Source organism: Meles meles, chromosome 9 (assembly GCF_922984935.1).
Source record: "Meles meles chromosome 9, mMelMel3.1 paternal haplotype, whole genome shotgun sequence".
Taxonomy (NCBI): Eukaryota; Metazoa; Chordata; class Mammalia; order Carnivora; family Mustelidae; genus Meles; species Meles meles.
Window position 1 is genome coordinate 18,236,138 of NC_060074.1, and position 22,098 is coordinate 18,258,235.

Sequence of the window (22,098 nt, forward strand, 5' to 3'; positions counted from 1 at the left end):
TTTCTCCTGAAGGAGCACAGAGATGGGACTGGTGGTCAAAGAGAATAGAATGTGGTCATCCCAAGAGGGACTAGGGTTCAGGGCAGGTTGTTAGGATACATTTCTGCTTTCCCACCTTGTTTTATTAGCACTAGTTAAATGAGTAGGTGCTCTAGTAGGAGACATTCTAAGTAACAAAGAAATTCTATTTTTGGTGAATGAAGTTCTATATCATTTGTTTTATAGGAGGAAGGAAGAACATAGCTTAATAAGGTCTTTATCTTAAAGACCTCCTACAGGTGGTATGGACTTAAAAATTTTTTTTGCTTGAGGGCTCCTGGGTGACTCAGCTGGTCACTTGACTGCCTTCAGCTCAGGTCGTGATCCTGGAGTCCTGGGATTGAGTCCCACATCGGGCTCCCTCCTCGGCAGGGAGTCTGCTTCTCCTGCTGACCTTTCTCCACTCATGTTCTCTCTCTCTCATTCTCTCTCTCTCTCAAATAAATAAATAAAGTCTTTAAAAAAGAAAAATAATTTTTACTTGAAATATAAGTAATCAGAATCAATTCTTGATATACTTTATCATTAGTCCACAGGACTTTTGTATGCATGAACATATCTATTTACTTACCTACATATTTATTTAAAATCCTATAATAAATATCCACAAATCTACTATTCAGTGTGATAACTAATATCGCTCGTGTGAAACTCCTCCATCTTGTCCATTGAACTCTTCCCTCCTAATGTAATTACTACCTTGATTCCTATAATAATAATTTCATTGCCATCTGAAGCATGTAGTTATATTCTTTTACATAGTCCTAATAATGTGCTGTTTGGTTTTAGTTGTCTTAACTTTATAAATATGGTATTGACATTTTGTATATAAACTTTCAGGACTTATCTTTTCATTCCCAATAATTTATTTATAAAACCATCCATGGTGTTCCAACAAGATGTACTTCATTCATTGTAACTACTGTGAAGTAGTAATTGAAGTAGTACTACAATTCATTTATTCCCTACTCTTTGGACATTTGAGTTGTTCCTGGGTACTTGCTGTATGAACAGTGTGTCTGTGAACATTCGTATACATATTTATTAGTGTACAAGTGCAAGCATTTCTCTGGTGTTTACATTGAGAAGTATATACTTACTTCTGGGGTATAGAAATCTGTAACTCCTTTCTACAATGATGATACCACTTCAGATTTTTAATTTCTTTTTTTTTTTTCATTTTTTTTTCCATTTTATTTATTTTTTCAGCGTAACAATATTCATTCTTTTTGCACAACACCCAGTGCTCCATGCAAAACGTGCCCTCCCCATTACCCACCACCTGTTCCCCCAACCTCCCACCCCTGACCCTTCAAAACCCTCAGGTTGTTTTTCAGAGTCCATAGTCTCTTATGGTTCGCCTCCCCTCCCCAATGTCCATAGCCCGCTCCCCCTCTCCCAATCCCACCTCCCCCCAGCAACCCCCAGTTTCAATAATGTTCTAAGCCCCAGGATTTCTAGATACTTATTTAATAAATGGATTATTACCACAAATCATAGCTAATTGATGAAACAGAAAAGAATTTTGTGATTATCTAATTGGACTCATATAATTTGCAGAAAACATTGATGCATAGGACAGCTGAAATGGTTAGCTCAAAGTGCTAGAAGCAAGGGGCTTTCATATACATCCCCAAGTAGTTTATGTTACCATCACTGCATTCTTACTAGCATCTTCTCTTTCTCAAATATGTAATGTTTGGTGAATAATAATAAGACCTCCATGTTTAAGATAAAGAAGTTAAGACCTAAGAAAATAAAAAATAAGCAGCCAAAGAGTTATCCCAATGTAGGATTAAGGTTGCATGGTTTTCCATCAGCTCATGTTGTCTTCTCCGGCTGCCTTTGCTGATTGTTTCCCCAAAAGCAATTCCCAACTCCCTGGACAAAGTATTTTACCCCCTTCCACTGGAGTTCTTTCTCTCAAACTTACCTGCATTCATAAATGACCATATGACCTAGGTGTAGCTCATGAATTTAGGTCTAAGTCTGTTGATAAATGCTTTAGAAATGTTTTCATTTTCTTGATTAAAAAGTAGGCTGGAACAATCCTTCTGCTGACTTCCTACCTTAAATGTAGATGTGATGTCTGGAGCTGTGGTAGCCAATCTGAGAGTCTGAAGGAAGCTTAAGGGAATAAGAAATGTAGGACCCGATATTTTGGGCCACTGAATTAGTATCAGCACCTACTCTTCTCCAGGCTTCCTACTGGGTAAGAAAAATAAATCCCTTTTTATTTAAGCTACTATAGTCAGGCTTTCTGTTACTTGTAGTTAAAGGCATTTCTAGCTAATACAACATGTTACAAAAATGGTCTCAAACTAGGTTTAGAATGTTTCTCATTTTCTAATGACTAAAAATTAAAATCTTATCATTGAATGGGAGATGTTTTTTCCTCGGGGAAAATGATTTTGTACTTTCATCCTTAGCATTTACCTTTAGATTATAGTCTTTCAAGCAAAAACTTCATTTCAGAGAATGTATTCATAATCATCTCAAAGTAATAACTCCATTCAGCAAAAGCATGAGAAAAAACTCGGGGCTCTGGATAAAGGAAAAAAAAGCAAAATTGGCTGCTTGACCTTATAATTTCTTTGTCCAGACATAAGAAATTTGACCAATGCTGGGCACCTTGGCTCAGTCGTTACGTGTCTGTCTGCCTTTGACTCAGGTCATGATACCAGCATCTTGGGACTGAGCCCCATGTCAGGCTCCCTGCTTAGTGGGGAACCTGCTTCTCCCTCTCCACCTCCCCTGTGCTTGTGTTCTCTCTCTTGCTATCTCTCTATCCTAAATAAATAAAACCTTAAAAAAAAAAAGAAATTTGACCAACCCAAAGTTGATTAATGACACTCACTGCTGCAGTCTCAGGTTCAAAATGAGACTGTTCTCAAATAAATTAAACCCGCATTGATTAAGAAGTTATTATGTGTGAATTGGGCTCTGACGCTGAGAGTAGTTAGACCTGATTCCCATTCTGAAGGAATGGTTAGGGTAGGAGTAGGAAGGTGAGTAGAAACAGATAAGCATATGTATGTCAATTAAAATAGGGTAAGTGCATAACAAAGGTATGAAAAAAATTGTGGCAGAACAAAGTATGAACAAAATCTGGTGCAAAGTTAACTCCCTTAGAGGCACGTGAATCTAAGAAAAGTTCCTAATCCCAGGAGCCCTGCACATACCATGAGTGAAATGTTTTATGCCTTCAACATGTAGGTCTATGTGCTTATTTGACCTTTTCACAGAAGTTTTCTTCTTGGCAAAAATGCATGATTGTTACTGGGCCCCTGACTTTCTGGTTGTGAACCCCTCTACTGCTCCTACATGTGTGAAGTAGCTTTTTTATGTTGTTTTTTGCTACTCTGCCATAATTGAAGCCTTAGAAAAAGAAGCTTACTATCACTAAAACCTTAGACTTTTGTTATTGTTGCTTTGGTGAAAAACCAAACTGAAAACAAATCACTGGTATTGTAGTCTCCTTTGGAAATGAGTAGCCCAAAAGACAGGCCTTACTACGGTCACTTTTGAATGACTAGGGTTATTGCAAGAGAAACTCAACTCCTGACAAAGCCATAAGAATCCCTATGGGCTTTGCAACCTAATGGAAAGGATGAGCAAAGGATAGATGTATCGTGAGAGGTACCTTTGAAAAAAGCCACCACCATGCCTAGGATCACAACTTGTATCTTTACTTGTACAAGCAGGAAAAACATGAATGAACTATTCCTGCATGCTGAGTAACTTTCCTTTCCTGCACATTTTAGAATCAATGTCCAATATCATCTGACTACTTCACTGCAATGTGTCCTTATGAATCTGATAACACTTAAAGAATGACTCACCCACTTGCCCCAGTGGGCATTCCAGGAAATTGTCCTTGTTTATGGCCATCTTCAAATTATGGAAAAGCATAAAAGAATGAGAGAAAGTAATTATTTTTACTATCTGATCCTAAATGTTAAAGAAGCGTCCAATTCTTCAAGGCTGTCCCCATCATTTGCAAATTAATGTACTGTTGAAGATGCAAACTATCCATATAACTGCTCTCGAATTTCATTAAAATTAATCGGAAGTCCCTTTTAATGTCTTTGAGAATTGCTTCAAGTGGCAAAAATCAGGAAATCTACCCATGGGGCACATTCAGCTAATTGCGATTTATGTCTCGAGTCATTCTTTGGCCCTTAGGCTGCAACAGCATAAAACTGAAACAACTCTTTGGATGACAAATGCCAGTCGAACCAGTTTTTTTTTGGCATCATGTAATTTTAAATGACCCATTGGTTTCCTGAATATTTTTAACAAGTTAGAATGACTATGTTATAGAGTGATTCCAGATGTAAGCTTATTAAAATGATTCTCTAAGTTGGACCTGCCATATCTCCCCCCCAGCTGGTACTGGGGAACAAGTAGGGGAATGAGGATAGACCATACAATGAAGAGAACAGAGAGTGACAGATAGTACGTGTGTTTGTTCAAGCGCACTATGTAAGACAAACAAATGACAGTGAATAAGGCTAAGTTTTGGAACAGACCATGTTCTAACTTTTACCGACGATGTCACCCAGAGAAAACCCCTTATCTTAACAGCAAATGGGGAAAGAAGGGGATAAAATGCGTTTTCCTTAGGGTCACAAGAAACCAACTATATGAAAATGATGTTTTGTAAAATGTAATTGCTGACTAGAAGTCAGCGTTGTTAGGGAGAGTTTAGTTTATGGAAATGAAGCCACAAGGGTAAGATATCAAACTAAACATTTTTACATGTTAAACAGAGTATAAAGTGTTTTATTCAAATCATTTGGTGGCAGCTTTTGTTTTATCTAAATTCAAGAATTAGTCTGCTCTTTTTCACCGGCAATTATTGAGCTGATTATAAGGTTCAGATGAAAGACATATATTTCTTCCCAAGAATCTCTCCAGATTTCTCTGTTAACCAAGGAATACTAAATATACATACAACTAAATATACATACAACACAGTATGTAGTCATTAGGATCCCTTTCTAAATAAAAGTATTCAATAAGATGACTATTTAATTTTCAAGTGCAAGGTGGCAAATTGTGTTTATGAGAAATGTTTCATCAGGGCAATGTTTTCCAGTGTGGCACTGTGAAAGTTTTACTGAAGGTCAAAACATCCAGTCCCAAGTAATTATATTAAAAAAAAAAAAAGATATGAATAGGCACAAGCTAGACTTTTAAAAAAAATACTTTTAAACCCGTTACTCTCATTGTAAGAGTTGGTATAGGCAACCTCATTGGGACAGCAAGGTCACACACCCTCAGCTTCTATAAACAGGGGCAACCACTTCAGCTCATTATCTTCAGACTTAAGGGAAGGTGGAGCTCATCTACAGTGTCTCTAATTTTACTCCATTTCAGTCACTCATTTCAGTGGTTGTGCTCAGAATTCAGAGCTGTTCCACCTCTGAGGTGTGAAACATAAATGTCCCTTTCCCCGACTAGAACCTTCTTTATGCCTCTCACAGCTGCCCTTTTTCCCCTCTCACTGAGACCTCCAGGTTCCTCCACTTTCTAGTTTTTCCTCCAGCACCCCAGCCTCTGCTCCTCCTCTAACTTGCTTTCATGACATTCGGTCCTTTGCAACCTTCTTCATCAGCATTTGCTCAACAAAACTCTAATACTAAACCAATGTAATAATGACCATTCTTTTCTTCTATGTTCAACTGGATGAACACTGCAGGAGAAAAGTATTATCCAGCATTTTTCAATTGTTTGCTATATGTGGCTGCATTTTAAGTATTTTCCATGTATGATCTAATTTTACTTCCACGAGCCATAAGAGATATTTTTGCCCATTTACAGGCAGGAAAACTGTTTCACAGGGGTTAATTTGCCCACAATTTTACATCAAATCAAAGACACAATCAGCTGTAGACATCCCATTATTTTGAAAAAGCAAAAGAAAATGCTGCAATTCTCATTGCAAGATACCATCAGCTGATAGATACATTCTGATTTCAGCGGTGTTAAATGTGAAAAAAAAATGCATCTAAGAATCAACGAAATACGGCAAGTGAGAAAGACACAGTATAAACCCAGGCAGTTTGGATACAGAGCATTAAAGTCTTCATTGTTAAGTTATTTTGCCTCATAAAAACCAGGGATGCATGCAAAATTGTTTGTTACAAATTTATGGTCTCAAACTTTGCCTGAGCTTTTAGTACTTTTTTTAGTCTCCCTTTCTCTCTTATCTCCTCTCTTCTCTTAAATAATTATTCCGAAGTCTTTTCACTCTTCAATTCACTCCTTAACATCTTCCCTCTTCCGTTTCTTGTGGATGACTATGCATCTTACTTAATTAAGAGAATTGAGACCAGGTCTCACCATCTCTCTCAACTCCTGCACCTCACCCCACCATACTACCTACAGACATAACCATACCCAGAGATAGCCCCCCCTTCTTCCTTGTTCATAGAGCAAGTTATGCCCCCTTCCATTAACCACTTTTTAAAAAAATTTTCTTATTCCCCTTGCTTCTTATTTCCTCTGAGATTGTTAGTCGTCCTTCTCTCCTGAATTTCAACTTCCCTTCTCTCTAATGGTTTATCTCCCTCAGCCTACGAATACAATAAAGATCTAATCCCTAATCTTCCGTTCCAGTCCTTCTTCCTCTTCTTTTCTTAACTTCACAGAAGTGCTTCATAGGGGCTGTCTGCATTTCTTCATTTCCGTTTCTCCTCAGCACCCCCACTCCTCCCTGAACACTCAGTTGAAATTTTCTCTTAATGAGCAAACTTGGCAGCCTCCTATTTTTCAGATCCAATGGAAAATTCCTTATCTTCATTTTATTGACCCCCTTTTCTGAATCTGTGTGATATGGTTGATTTCTTCCTTCTTTGTGAAAAATCTCTATCTCTTCAGCTTGTAAGGCACCACACATTTCTGGTTCCCTTAACTCTGTTTCTTAATCATTTAAATGTGGGCATATCTCACTTTCTATTCTCTGGCTACTATTTTACGTACTTTACATACTTTTCTGTGAACTTTTTTTTTTTTTTTAAAGTTCTTCCATTTTATTTATTTTTTCAGCGTAACAGTATTCATTCTTTTTGCACAACACCCAGTGCTCCATGCAAAACGTGCCCTCCCCATTACCCACCACCTGTTCCCCCAACCTCCCACCCCTGACCCTTCAAAGCCCTCAGGTTGTTTTTCAGAGTCCATAGTCTCTTATGGTTCGCCTCCCCTCCCCAATGTCCATAGCCCGCTCCCCCTCTCCCAATCCCACCTCCCTCCAGCAACCCCCAGTTTGTTTTGTGAGATTAAGAGTCATTTATGGTTTGTCTCCCTCCCAATCCCATCTTGTTTCATTTATTCTCTGTGAACTTTTAACTATTGCCTACAGGTAAACCTAAATCCCAAGTCTAGACTTCTTTCTTGAATGCTGTGTCCCAAGTGTTTATCATTCATCTCCACCTTTTCCCTGCCAATTCAGCATCTCCATTTGGATGACAGTTGTCTCAAGCCTGACATCTTGAAAACCAAATTCTTGATGTTTTTTTCCCCAACTTATTCCGTAAAATACTTTTCATTTCTCAGCTGGGGGTAATTTCAAACTTCCAGCTGACTAGCCCCCAAAAGTTGAAGTCATCTTCAGTTTCTCTCTTTTTCTTACACTCTGTATCCAGGCCATCAATAAGTCCTGTTTTGTTTTCTTTTTTTTTTTTTAATCATCAAAATATATTCAGAATCCACTACTTTCATCAACTCACTGCTAACACTTATTGAATTCACCATATCTGGTCTAAATTTTTGTAGCAGCTCCCAACCACATCCCCTGCCTCTGCCCTGTCTCACAGAGTCAATTCTTTACTGAGCAGCCAGAATCAGTTTTTGGCCACCTTTCTGGCCTCACTTCCTATCACTATACCCAGAAAACACTCCTCACAACACACTTGTTCCATTCTTCCCCTGTACCTCACATGGAGCATTTGTTCCTACATTTATGTATGACTCACTCTTTCACCTTAATAGAATTTATTCAGTATTTCCTCACTAGGAAGGGCTTCTCAGTATTCTATATAGAATAGTTCTTCTCCACATCCTTTTCCAATCCTGCTTTAGTTTTTCACGATCTTTTCATTTTTCTTACCGTATCTGACACATTTCACCAAATGTACCTTTTGGAGGGCCTCGGAATGATAGACTCTCATTATTGACTCATACATGGCACTGTTTGTTTATTTAATTAGCTAGTTAAGTATATTTGACATGTCGCTGTAAACTCAATGTTCAGCAGAGAAACTGGAAACACAAATCATTATAAATATATGTAATTCTTTGAAAAAGTTATCCATTTATTTTAGAAAGAAAGAGAAGCACGAGCAGGGGAGGGGCAAAGGGAAAGGGAGAGAGAGAGAGAAGCAGACTCCCCACTGAGCATTGAGCCCCAAGAGGGGCTCAACTCCAGGACCTGAGACCGGAACCTGAGCTGAAATTAAGAGTCAGATGCTAGGGGAACCTGGGTGGCTCAGGTGGCTAAAGGCTAGACTCTTGGTTTCTGCTCAGGTCATAATCCCAGGGTCTTGAGATCAAGCCTGGAGTTGGCCACAGGGTCTGTGCTGGGTTTGGAATCTGTTTGTTCCTCTCTCCCTGCTTCTCCCCCACCCTCAATCTCCAGCTCACTTGCCCTTACTCTTGCTCTCTCTCATAAGTAAATAACATCTTTAAAAAAAAAAAAGTCAGATGCTCAACCAACTGAGCCACCCAAGTGTGTGTGTGTGTGTGTGTGTGTGTGTAATTTTTAACTTAAAATATAAATGTTCTTTCCCCACTCCTTCTAGAATGTAAACTCCATGAGCGAAGGGACTTTGTTTTGTTCCTTCTGCGTACATAGCATCTACAATAGCACCTGGCACATAGGCACTGGGAAAAAAAAATAAGCACTGCATATTTATATACAAGTATTTTCAAAGGTGATGTCGACATGCCCCAAACCAGAATTAAATCCTCAAAACCTTACTTCTGTTCTTCCTTCTGTATCTATACTTCTTTCCTTTCCTTCTCTTCCCAGAAACACAGAACTGCTGGATGCTCCCTCCATGTCTTGGCTCATGCTGATTTCCTTGCCCGGAGGAGACTATCCCCTCTCCTTTTGGCCCAGGACACCTATATAATTTCTTCTTCAAGAAGTTCATTAGTCACTTCCTCAAAAATACCTGCCCTTCCCTCTCTTTTCCCTTTCCTTTCCACAAGGTTCTCCTTGTGCTCCCACACCTGCGTTTCTCTCATGAACTTCTCCAAAAGGCTGAGAGCATGTTGAAGTCCAGGAAGCAAGTTCAAGACCTCACCTATTATCTTCCCCTCATCCTTAGGGTATAATTAGAAGCAGACGTTAGCATGCTCAGTTCATAGATTGAGAAACTGAAGTACACTCCATCTAGTTTCACAGTGGGAGAAAAAGCCCAGAACCCCTCAGGAATCCTTTTCTGAGCTCTATTTCTATCCCTTGGGTAGCTGGTCAGTTCTTGTCTTTAGTAAACCTTGCCACAAGCCTGTGCTCCTCCCTGTGCCCTTCTGGAAGGTAACCATGGATACTACTGAACAGGCACAAAAACCTCCAGTTAATGGAGACTACAAGTGGTTTTTAGGACACTTAGAAGGTTTCGAGGTGAGGGGCAAACCCTGGAAACAAACGTAGAAAGCAAACGTAGAAAGCAAACGTAGAACTTTTGCTTCAGGCCCCCAGGCTGGGTTTGTTTCAGTGGAATTGGACACAAATGTTCTACAGGGCCCTGGACTCTTGACAGTGTTTAGCCCCACAGTAAGATCTTAACTGTGAGTGGAGCACCAAAAGGGAGTCCCAGGCGGAAAGCAGGGACCCGGCTGTGAATCTGGAGGGGTGGACTGACATAAGCGATGCCAGCAACAACACGGACTCCTGAGGGGATCCAGGCCACAGGGCCTGGAGGTAATGGAGTCTCCTGTCCCCAGAGAGGGAGAGCTGCCAGCAAGGCCATGCCCTTTCCTCCCTCCATCTTTGCCCCAGGTGCGTTTTTCTCCTTCCAGCCAGACTACAGCTAGGCAGGAGAAATTCACACCCAGATGTCTTTAGGAGGCGCCCTATTTCCTCAGAGCTCTTTCCGACCCCATGAGTCCCGGGGTTCCCCCTTTTTATTCTCAAACAAGGCACGCCTGAAGGGTGGGGATCTGGGGAGCCCCACTTGCTTCTAGACTGTCGCGGAGCTAAGTCCCAACTTTCCAGTTCCTGCCGGGAGCTCCGCGCCTTCCGAGGTAAGACCGGGAAGCCAAACCGCATACAGACTCAGTTCCACTGGGTGGAGGGTAGGTGTGCGTCAGGGTCAGTGAGCGTGTGTGCAGCTAAGCCTGCGGGTTACCTGAAGTGAGATCTCCAGGGGAGAGGGAGCGGAGGAAGAGGGTTCCGGAGATGGACTTGGGGGCGAGAGGTGGCGGCAGTTCCCGGCGCTTTGACGTAGACTTGGAGAGGCGCCGAACACTCCCACTGCTTAAGAGGCACCGTAGCCTTCAGGACGCCGGGGCTGGGGACCGTCACTCGCTCGGGAAGCAGCCTGCGCTTTTCCTCTTCACACACTCCAGGGAATCCGGGGAGGGTTGAGCAGGTAAGTGCGAAGGAGTGCCCTCCTACAACCTGGGAGTTGAGTATCGGTGTAAAGAATATAATGGGGCACAAAGGACACAGCAGGTCCTTGGCATCTCCGCCCTAAAGAGGATTAGGCCATTGAACCAGGTGTGGGATCGGGACGCAGCGAGCCCAGCGCGGGGCTGGTAGCGGGACGCACGAAGGACCCCAGCGTTGAGAACTTCCAGGCTCGGGGATAACTGTCCTGAGAGGAGAACCTAAAAGAGCCAGTAAGATGAGTGCTGTGGTGCGAGCAGACCGGGAGTCCTGGACTACTCTAACTTCAGCACGGTGGACAGCGTCCCGCGCTCTGTCTTCCAGTAACCTCTGGCGACTTGGACGTGTCCCCTAAGGATAAACAGCCTTTGGGGCAACTTGACTTTGATATTTTAGTTCAGAAGAGGACGTATTGAATACAATTTTGTCGAGGGAGAGATCCTGTGTAAGTGATCTGAAATATTTTTGAATAGCCTTGAATCTCAACATGCCTTTTCCAAATAGGAAAGAGCATGTTCAAAGGCATTTCTGAAATACTGATTTAAGGGGGCCTCAGTATGTTCTGCTGCTGTGTAGAAAAGAAGGATTCAATCCTACGGTGTTATCCTTAAATGTTCCAGGATAGACGTACTCCTATGAGCTGTGCCTTGCTTGCCTTCGTGATACTCACATCTAAGAGGTTTGGAAATACAAGATAAACGGAAAGGGAGCTGTGTATGTCCTCCTGTTTTTTCTTTATGTTAGAATTGTTTAAGCGTGATATACATTTTGTGTGGTCTTAAAGAGTCAGATAAGCTTTTTTCCTCGGAAAAAAGAAAATTTAGGGTAGTATTATTTTAAGGACATTATTTCTCATTGCACTTGTTTGAAGTGTAACATCATAATTTCAAAGTGTTATATAGTTAAATTTTTTAAGGATTTATTTCTTTAATAGAGAGACAGAGTTGGGGGGATGGGGCAGAGGCAGAGACTCTTCAAACAGATTTTCTGCTAAGTGTAGAGGGGGTGGGGGTGGGGGGCAGGGCTTGACCCCACGACCCATGAGATCATGACCTGAGCAGAAACAAAGAGTGGGAGGCCCAACCAACCGACTGAGCCTTCCAGGGGCCTCTATATAGTTTAATTTTATTACAGCAGGCTTTGAGAGCCAGAAAAGTTGAATGAGAGGCAAATGTTTTCATTAAAATTCTTGAGATTCATAGCAAGAAGAAAAAAATGATAAAAACATTATCTTTATGAAAATTATATCAGAATCATGGATCATTTTAGGGTTGATAAAATGTCAATTGATTCTACTCTAATGGATTGAATATATACCTCTTGGCTCCCCTACTTTTAGCACACTACGTTATGTTCATTTTTATTTATAACATTTTACAATTCTTCTGCTTTTTAAAAATTGAAAGTCTTCAAATAGGAAAAGATCTATGGATAAAATAAATTAAAATTCTTAATTGAATGGGGGTCCTGGATTAGAATAGGTAGGCTAAACTATATTATAAAATAATTAAAGCCATGCAGCAAGATTTTAAATTTTTACTTAATATTCTTTTAAATTATGTTCCTCTGTTCTAGGGAAAACAAGTTCACTTACTCATCTCATAAAGGAACATGTCTTAGGAATAAGTACTTCCTATTTAAATATTTTGGTTTTATAGTACATGGCTTGGCAATGTGTCATTTTAGATAGAATGGGACTTAGGGGAGGTATGATAAGACTATTCCTAGGGACAATGGTGTATTTCCTTTGCTGGCACCAAGGTTTTTAAAGGCATAATTATTTTCATTACCGACTGGAGCTCAAGCAAGGATTCATTATTTATTTCCATTCTATGCAGTTTCAGTGCCATGGCCGATCCTGGGAACAGAAGAGGGATCTACCGCCCCTTGACCCTTACCTGTTCCTTGCTGATTGTGGGAATGTGCTGTGTGTCTCCTTTCTTCTGCCATAGCCAGACAGACCTGCTGTCTCTTAACCAAGCTGATCCTCAGTGCTGGGAATCTTCTTCAGTGCTCCTCCTGGAAATGCGGAAGCCTCGAATTTCTAACACTGTTTCTGGTTTCTGGGATTTTATGATCTACCTGAAGTCTTCTGAGAACTTGAAGCATGGGGCACTATTTTGGGATCTGGCTCAACTCTTCTGGGACATCTATGTGGACTGTGTCCTCTCCAGGAACCATGGATTAGGAAGGAGGCAATTGTTTGGGAAGGAAGAGAAGATTTCAGCAGCGCATCCACAACACACAGGGAGAAATCAAGGTGGTCAACTCTAGGTCCCATGTCTTTCACAAGGGCCAATCAAGTATGAATGTGCTCAGTTGTGAGGAAGAGGGAAATTGCTTTAGGGAAATTAATTGTGCTCTCAGGAGTGAACCCAAGAGCATACAAGAGCACACAAATGATAGGATAGCACTTCCTTTTGTATTTCATGGTAGCTTTATATATCCACATATTTTCCTCATTCTCATACTTCATGTGAACAGCAGCAAGGAAAAATAAAAATACAAGTAAGGAAAAGCATGATTCCCAAAGTACAAAACAAAACTATAAAGTGATTAGCCTGAATATTAGCAGTCATAACCTGTCTTTACATGCTGTGGATTTGGGAAGATTTGAACGTGAGTCTGGGGAATATTCACAACACACAAGCTCTCACCCTTTTTAAATAGAAAAAAAAAAGCTCCCTGTAAATGGAGGGGCTCCTTGTGATATATTTAGTTGGTGAAATGAAGGGCAGAAAAATCGGCTGGCTTGCAGATTTACTCCTTGTTGTTTCTTGAACAAATCTCAAATATGTAATTAACTTCCAGCAAGTGGAGTGATTAATTTTTAGTAATTTGGAACTTCCGACAAATTTAGAAATGCTCACTGGTGCAAATATTATATTCAAAAACAGTCTTCTCTGGGGGCAATAAAAGAAATGTCCTTTGTGGAATTAGGATTAGAACAAATGAGCCACTGTGAATAAGCTGAGAAATAGATAACTTAGCCCTATTCAAATTATTTTTTTTCCTTTTTTAATGTTGTTTCAACCAATGAGCTTACAGTCCTTGCAGCAAAGGCTGTTTGGGTGGTAATAACTCTTGGAATTACTGACGCACTAGTGCAAAACTGAGGCATAACTAATTTTTACATTTGTATATTTTATTGTGAGAATTGTTATATATCCCTATAATTTCTCTATTAGAATAGCACTGAACAGTCATGGTTCTAGGCCAATCCTTTCCCGAGATATTATAGAGCCTTTATATATCTAGTTTGCTTTAACCTCACTAGCTAAACATCCTCATGCTTTGCTGATCTATTAAACCAGATAATCCACTGCTGTTATGTATAGATAAGTTTATTATTTGGGCAAGTGTTATTGTAACTTAAACCAATTTCCATTTTTAGAGGAAATATTCTTTTACCAGCTTAGCTCCTAAAGAAATACAAAAATAAGTGTCCTTCGATGTTTGTTACCAATATTTAAAAACCATTTTAAGCAGAGGCTCTTCAGACATCAGCATCCACAGAATTGGATAGTTTCTTCCTTTGTAGTCTAGGACTCATTTTCCCATTCTTACCATATTTAGTTGTCATACTCAAGTCATCACCAATATTTATTGGTTTTTTTTTGGTATTTCGCACTCACTTTAAATTACTAAAATATCTATAGAATAAATGAAAATCACATTTGAGTTCAGACAAACATTAAAATAATTATATACATACACAAGGTCTTTTTCTAAAAGAGCTTTCAGTCGGCTTGCCTGCTGTGTCACTATCAGAATAGTCTGAAGCTATGCGTAATTTTTTTGAGCATATTTCAATGGCATTTCTATCTTTTTTTTTTTTTTTTTTAAGGTAGTAGATTTATCTTCAGCTCTGGGAGCCACTTCTTTTTTCTTGCTACAGAGTTGTTGTTGACTCAGCTGCTCTGCAAATTTTAGCCAGAGTGGCTATGGAGCAAGAGGGAATATTTCACTTTATTGAAGTTATTTTAATGTTTGACATAAACAATTGTTTGCAGATCAGGAGACAAAATTTTCCATTTTGGTTGTATAATCACTGTCAAAGAGGGTCTTGGGTCAAGGAGATACCATGTTTAAAAGTTAAATAGTTGCTGGAACATTGAGATTTCATCTCAAGAGGTTTGATTAAATCTCTAGTGGCTCAACTGGGCTCTGGATGTACCTGCACAGATTCTCCACTAATTTTTTCCATTGTCCTTGGGGGATTAATATACTACCAGGTTGGGTTGGGGGTGAGGGTGAAGAGATGTCTGTCTCTACAATTCTTGGGAAAATCAAATCACCAGAACAGAAGGGAAAAATGAATGTGTCTACATAATATGCAAAAAGTTTTTAGTTATTTTGATGTCCTCAAATTTAAATAGTTTAAACACACTTGAGAAATGTTGCTATGAATCATGCTTTGTTAAAAACATAAAACTCCTATATAATTTTGTATGTTAATATAATATGTTTGTCAATATTGGGCCAACAAATATGAAAACAAGAAATCATATATGTCTATGTAACCTCAATTAACTTCACTAACTTACTTAGACCTCAGTTTCTTCATCTGAAAAAGAGGGGTGAGGAAAGAATTAGAAGGCCCTCTTTACATTCTCCATTCTAATATTCTGTGATATTGTAGGAAGGAATTAATGAAAGGCATGTATTTAACTATGGGTAGAGTCTGGAAGAGCTTTATACCAAAGACAGCTTATTGAACTGGGTGGTGACCTGAATACTGTAGTTGTTTATAACAATGCTTGTCAGGGACAGAGGGTATCCAGAAATGAGAATTCCAAAAATTCTGAGGGCTAGAGATAGCATCACTTGGGGAAAGACTCAAAAGATCATTATTATTTAGTCTAGAAAGATATGAGTCAATAACTGAATGTTAAAATGTCCAGAAGGTGTGAAGAGAGTGTACCCAGCTTAACCACTAAATTATGACACATTATGTCAAGGCAGAGAGAAAGAGAGAGTTATAAATCGAGGAAAAGAGTAGACTGATAACTCCCAGAGAATTAGAGAGTTAAGGTTAACTCATGGGTTAATAGGGCTTCAGTGCAAATGAAGGGATTTTGAAGTATATCCCTGTTTGTGTCAAAAAATAATGGCCTTTTCCTTCAACAAACCTCTCTCTGTCAGTGAGAGAAACAGAAAAACCCGCCTGCCTGAGACTGGCTGTTTAATGTTCTAGAAAAATTGTGAATCTTTGCATTCCTTCATGATGAGAAAATTAAAATTTAGTTATATAATTTGATGATATTTGCAGTTGGTGTCTAACTAGCTGGCAAATGTTATTTTGTTGTTTATTTTTTAAACACCAAGCATTAGAGAAAACAATGCTTCAGGAATGTATATATGTAATTAGTTTCATAAATGCTTGATTTTTTACTTTGCTTATTTCAAGAAATTTCCTAGTAACATCTTCAGAAATTACTCATCTAGAAATCTATCCTAAGGAAACATTCAGAGATGTGGCCAACAATATAGTACATGGATCTTCACTGCAATACTGTTTATAACAGCAGAAAACTTGGAAATGATTTAAATGTAATGGTTAACTAAATTATGGAATAAAATGCATATGCAAAGCACTTTAATATAAAAATCATATAATGACCATTTTTACTTTTTTAATCAGAAAAAAGTCTTAATGTATTAATTAACAAGGAATTGTATTTATTATAATTTACATTGTTATTTAAATTGCAAAGGACACAAAACAGAGATTTACATATACATTCTTGCAATAAATATATAGAGACTTAGATAGTGACAGAAACAACAAACTTTCTTTTATTTTTAGAGATTTATTATTTGAGAGAGAAAGAGAGAGAGAGAGAGCATGAAGAGAGTAGGGGGAGGGACAGAGAGAGAGAGAGAGAATCTTCAATTAGACTCCCCACTGAGCATGGAGCCCATAATGGGGCTTAATCCCAAAACCCATGAGATCTTGATTTGAGTCAAAACCATGAGCCAGATGCTTAATTGACCGAGCCACCCAGGTGCCCCAACAAACTTTCTTTTAAAACCAAGGTATTGATATTTAATTAACCTGAGAATAATTGGGTGCTCTAATACTGAGTTCCTTTTCTCTACTTTCAGGTGCATACGCTCAGCAACTAAGAAGACCTTTCCTAAAGAAGAAGGAGTTGATTGAAGATTTGATAAGCATGCACTTGCACAGGGGTGGGTCTAAGTTCATTGGAAAAGTCACCAGTGGCCTGGAAATAAAGAGAAAATAAATCTCACATCATAGCTAACTCCCATCTTGGAATTAAAAAACAAACAAACAAACAAACAAACAAACAAACAAACATATTTTTCTTGACTATTGATCATTTGTTTAATTGAAATGGTGGGAATGTCCAGAGCTAAATCATAAGCCACATTCTCTCAGAGTACTTCCTTAAGCTTTCATTCTTTTAGCCTGCTCGCATGTTCCTTCAAATGGTGGCTTTACTGTCAGATCATCCCACTGTCTGATGAGTTAAAATAGCTTCCAAAGAGTTAAAATAGCTTCCAGATTATTTGTCAGATTGTTTGTATTCACTCTGACAAATTGTTCTGGGATGCTGGATATTATTAATGAACCAGAGGGCCATACATTTAACTTGAATACACTGCATGACTTCTTAAGCCATTGACCACTGCTTATGTATAAGCATAGAAGAGGACTATATTTATTAATTACCAGTTACTGACTGTAATACCTAATTCTTGTTTGAAATAGTATTTTGGAATACTATATAAAACAAAGAACAAACAAAAATGCACAAAAATGGCAAATAAAGCATTCTTCTAGTGGAAACAAAATTAATAAAAGCTCTGGACCCCAAGTAACATTATTGGAGTATCTTTATTTCAACATTTGATGTTACCATTACTGGTAATCTAAACCCTAATAAAATAACAGTAAGTATGAGTATTTTATAACTAGCATATTTTCTATTTTTTTTTAAATTTTATTTATTTATTTGATAGAGAAATCACAAGTAGGCTGAGAGGCAGGCATAGAGAGAGGGGGGAAGCAGGCTCCCTGCTGAGCAGAGAGCCTGATGCGGGGCTCGATCCCAGGACCCTGAGATCATGACCTGAGCCAAAGGCAGAGGCTTAACCCACTGAGCCAACCATGTGCCCTAGCATATTTTCTGTTTTGATTAGATATTAAAACTCTGTAAGTGGTTAGTTAAACTTTGCATCACAAAACAAACTAAAAGTAAAATGAACAGCATTATAATAAAAGAATCCATAAAAAAAATTTTCCCTGAAAAATGAACAGACCTGATGAGGTTCACAGTACAGAAGTCCAATGAGCAAATGTATCTGAGATCCAGACACAATGTGATTTTTTATCTCTAATTACTTCCTCTTTCCAATTGTTCTTTCACAACCAATACTGGACAGTCAGTTTGAATTTCAGATACGTTAGCAATTTACTTGCTTTTTCCAGATCTAAAGGAAACATCAGTAAATGCTTTTTCATGGAAGGTTGAGGAGACTCCTTTAACTAAAAACCTCATCTAAATGTAATTGGAGTATATTTATTTAGATATTCCTTAGATAAAGATGCAAAGACAATTCCATGGAGAAAGGGTAGTCTTTTCAACAATCAGTGCTTGAAGGAATTTTTAGGAGTGATGAGTATGTTCATGACTTGACTATGGTGACAGTTTCATAAGTGTGTAATATGTCAAAACTTCGACTGTGCATCGTAATTATATGGAGTTTATTTTTTTTTAAGAGTTTATTTATTTGACAGACAGAGATCACAAGTAGGCAGAGAGGCAGGTAGAGAGAGAGGAGGAAGCAGGCTCCCTGCGGAGTAGAGAGCCCGATGCGGGGCTCGATCCCAGGACCCTGAGATCATGACCTGAGCCGAAGGCAGCGGCTTAATCCACTGAGCCACCCAGGCGCCCCTATATGGAGTTTATTGTACGTCAACTATACTTCAATAAAGATGCTAAAAAAGCAAAAAAAAAAAAAAAAGGTTCTCAGAAGACACAGCTGCAATTGAGAATTAACCATGTTCTAACAACAGGGGAAATGAGTCTGGGGAAGGAAGTGGGGCCGAGAACCAGCCTCAGCTTTTCTTGGTTGGGAGAGTGAACACGTTAAAGCTGCCACATTGTATTTTTACGTGGGCTCATGGTTCTACTTTTCTGCCACTTTCTCTGATACCTTTTATCATGTTCCTAAAACCATCATGTAAACTTATTATCTCTTATAAATCATGGAAGAAATGCCACGCCTGCTCACAGAAAAGCCTGCCCTTTGCTCTTCCCTCACCTGGGTACTATACAACAGAGGCTGCCAAATTTTTCTGTAAAGGATCAGATAGCAAATATCATGATTGTAGGCTATCTGGTATCTATTGCAACTAATAATCAATTCTGCTTTTGTAGAATATAAGTAACCATTGAATGTGAATTCAACCATGTGAATGAATGAGCATGGTTGTGTTCTAATAAAACTTTGTTTATGGACAATGAAATCTGACTCTGTATCATTTTCAGGTGTCCCAATATATTCTTTTGACTCTTTCAATCATTTTTTAAAGATGTAATGACCACTCTTAGCTCATAGCATGAACAAAACAGGCAGTGGGCAGGATTTGTCTTGTGCGGTGTGGCTTGCTCATCAGTGTTTTAGGGGTTGCTTATTAAACTCTTAAGGAATACACTATATGTTAATAAAAAAAGCTCGTAAGGAACAAGCTAGGATAAAGTGAGAAGGACAGTGAATAAAATAAAAATAAAAATTTTGTAATAGGCTGAAAAGTAAATATGAGATTGAACAGGGATAACCTAGTCCTAATCCTATTCAATTGGATGTTATTTTCTTCTGGAGCAGTACTAGAAATTATAGATCATATAAATAAAAATCCATATAAATAAAAAAAGTCCTCTCTAAATGCAGCATGGATTGCACATGAAGATAATATGCAAAAGACTAAAATCAGAGCAATATTTATTGAGAGAAAGTACAGAACAGAGTACAGACTCAGAACCCAGGTTCAAATCGCAGCGTCATCAACTACTGGCCAAGAAACTTTGGAAAACTTACTGACCCTCCTTGTGCCATAGCTCCCTCATAAAATTCGATATCTACTTGCTAGTTTTTAAATGAGTTAGTGTTTATAAGGTGCTTAGAAGCTAAGTGCTCTAACAGTAAAACAATTATCAGCTGTATCGTTGGACATTATGGAATTAAGCATTTATACTGCAGTCATACATGCAGAGAAGGGAGGCTGACAGTTATTTTAGCCAAACTCACCACATATAGGATTTTATCTTATTTTTTATTTTATTATTTTTAAAAAAGATTTTATTTATTTATTTGACAGGCAGAGATCACAAGTAGGCAGAGAGGCAGGCAGAGAGAGGGGGTGGGGGAAGCAGACTCCCTGCTGAGCAGAAAGTCAGACTCAGGGCTCGATCCCAGGACCCTGAGATCATGACCTGAGCCGAAGGCAGAGGCTTTAACCCACTGAGTCACCCAGGCACCCCACATACAGGATATTAGCAAGAAATGTTCATGATTTCAAAATAAATTTATTTTGAGATCATTGTTGATTCCTATACAGTGGTAAGGAATAATGCAGAGACATCCTATGTACTCTTCATCCAGTTTCGCTCCATGGTAGTGCCCTTGCATAATTACAGTAGAGTAAGGCAAGCAGGGAATTGACATGGGTCCCATCCACAGAGTTTATTCAGATTTCACCCGTTTTGCATTCACTCAATGGTGTGTGTGTGTGTGTTTAGTTCTCTGCCTGTCCTCCGTCAGGAGCATCCGGATAGAAAATTTGGTCATCAATTCAATAACTTAAATGACATTTGAAGAAGACAGGAGCATGAATTCATGTAAATCACACACTTGGATATCACTACCAAGGTATCTAAATTAAGAAGAGCCCTCTACGGGAAACTCAGCACACCCAGATTCAACTTGGCCTCTTCTTTCCATCTCCCTCTCCCACCTCTCACTCCCAAGGATTTACTCTGAACTGAAGAACTAAGACACATGAGCAGGGAGATTAAAAAAAATAAAACTTATTCTCTTCATGCTTCACACCAAATTCTTGAGAGGCAAAAGACTTAATTCTTTAGTATAGATTTTGGAAAATATGTTTCATCACCATCCTAAGGGGCTTGGAGCCTGGACTCCTAATCACTTCAAGCTGGACAAGGTGATTTGATCAACAAGGGCACAGAAGGCCTTGGACAGCTGCTCAGCTCCACGGTACAGGTCCATGTTTACTGAAGGCTGCAGGCCTGAAATCAACAAATGGGAGAGTCCTTCAGAGAAAGCACCTGTATGTTTTCAAGCTGATCTTGCTAAAGCTCTAACACAGAGAAGATATGGAAGCCATCTGTCCCCAGGTCCTGATGACAAGGCCCTCTTTCTACCAGCTGACAAATAAGATGGCTATTATTTGCCATGATCGATTCCTAATTGCACTTGGTTGTGGGTTCTTAAAGGGCATTTTTCCATGACTCTGAGCACAAATCTGAGTAGCCAGAAAGCCCACTCTCGAGCAGTGGTCTTCAAATTCTGGTGTCTATCAGAATTACCTGCAGGGTGTAAAGACAGATTGCTGGCTCCTACTCTAAGAGCTCTGATTCAGTACAAATAATGGTTAATTTTATGCCTCACCCTGATTGGCTACTAAAGCCCAGAGGTTTGGTTTAACGTTATTCTGGGTGTGCTATGGGGGTGTTTCCGGACAAGATGAATATTTGAATCTGTAGGCTGACTACAGATAATTGCCCTCCCTGATGTGGTTGGGCTTCATCCAATCAGTTGAAGGCCTGAATTACGCAGAAAAGCTGAGTAAGAGAATTCCTTCTGCTTGACTGCCTTGTGGCTTCCACATCAGCTTTCCTCTGCTTTCAGTTTCCAATCAAAACAGCAGCTCTTCCTAAGTCTCTAGCCTGCCAGCTTTTGCACTGGAACCCCACCCACTGGTTCTTTCAGTTTTCCAGTTTGCTGACAGTAGATCTTGGAGCTTCTCAGCCTCCATAATCACATGGGCCAATTCCATAAAATAAGTCTCTTTCTATATCTTCCTCTCTCTATCCTATTGGTTCCATTCCTCTGGCAGTCCCTAACTAATATAGGGTATCAGGGAGGGGGCCCAAGAATTTGCATTTCTAATATGGTCCCAGGTGATTCTGATCTAGGAACCACGCTCTGAGAACCTCTGCTGTATAGCTACTGATGAATGGTTGGAGTGGCCCCCTATGATCTGTTACAATAGGGATTGTATTGTAGAAAGACTTAAAGTGTGGGAGTTATCAACCAAAAGTTTGATATGCATAATTTTTAACCTAAGAATTACCTTTCTAGGAACTGATCCTATAAGTGTATTCACATATATGTACAAATATATAGGTCCATAAAGATAATCACCAAACCATTTTTATGGTAAT

At 39.1% G+C, this 22,098-nt stretch overlaps 2 protein-coding genes across 2 annotated transcripts in view; one reads left to right on the plus strand and one right to left on the minus strand.

Annotated features, from left to right (window-relative positions):
- The first annotated feature begins 12,508 nt into the window (after positions 1-12,508).
- FAM237A (family with sequence similarity 237 member A) lies at positions 12,509-16,908 on the plus strand. Its single transcript, XM_046018104.1, has 2 exons — positions 12,509-12,920; positions 16,769-16,908. Exons 1-2 carry the CDS (start codon positions 12,509-12,511, stop codon positions 16,906-16,908), a joined length of 552 nt encoding a protein of 183 aa, XP_045874060.1.
- Positions 16,909-20,836: 3,928 nt separating this feature from the next.
- Positions 20,837-22,098, minus strand: part of DYTN (dystrotelin) — a 47,975-nt gene continuing 46,713 nt past the window's right edge. The window contains exon 12 of the mRNA XM_046018103.1: positions 20,837-20,940. Within this exon, the coding sequence (XP_045874059.1) occupies positions 20,837-20,940 (104 nt within the window). The remainder of the gene's footprint in view (positions 20,941-22,098) is intronic.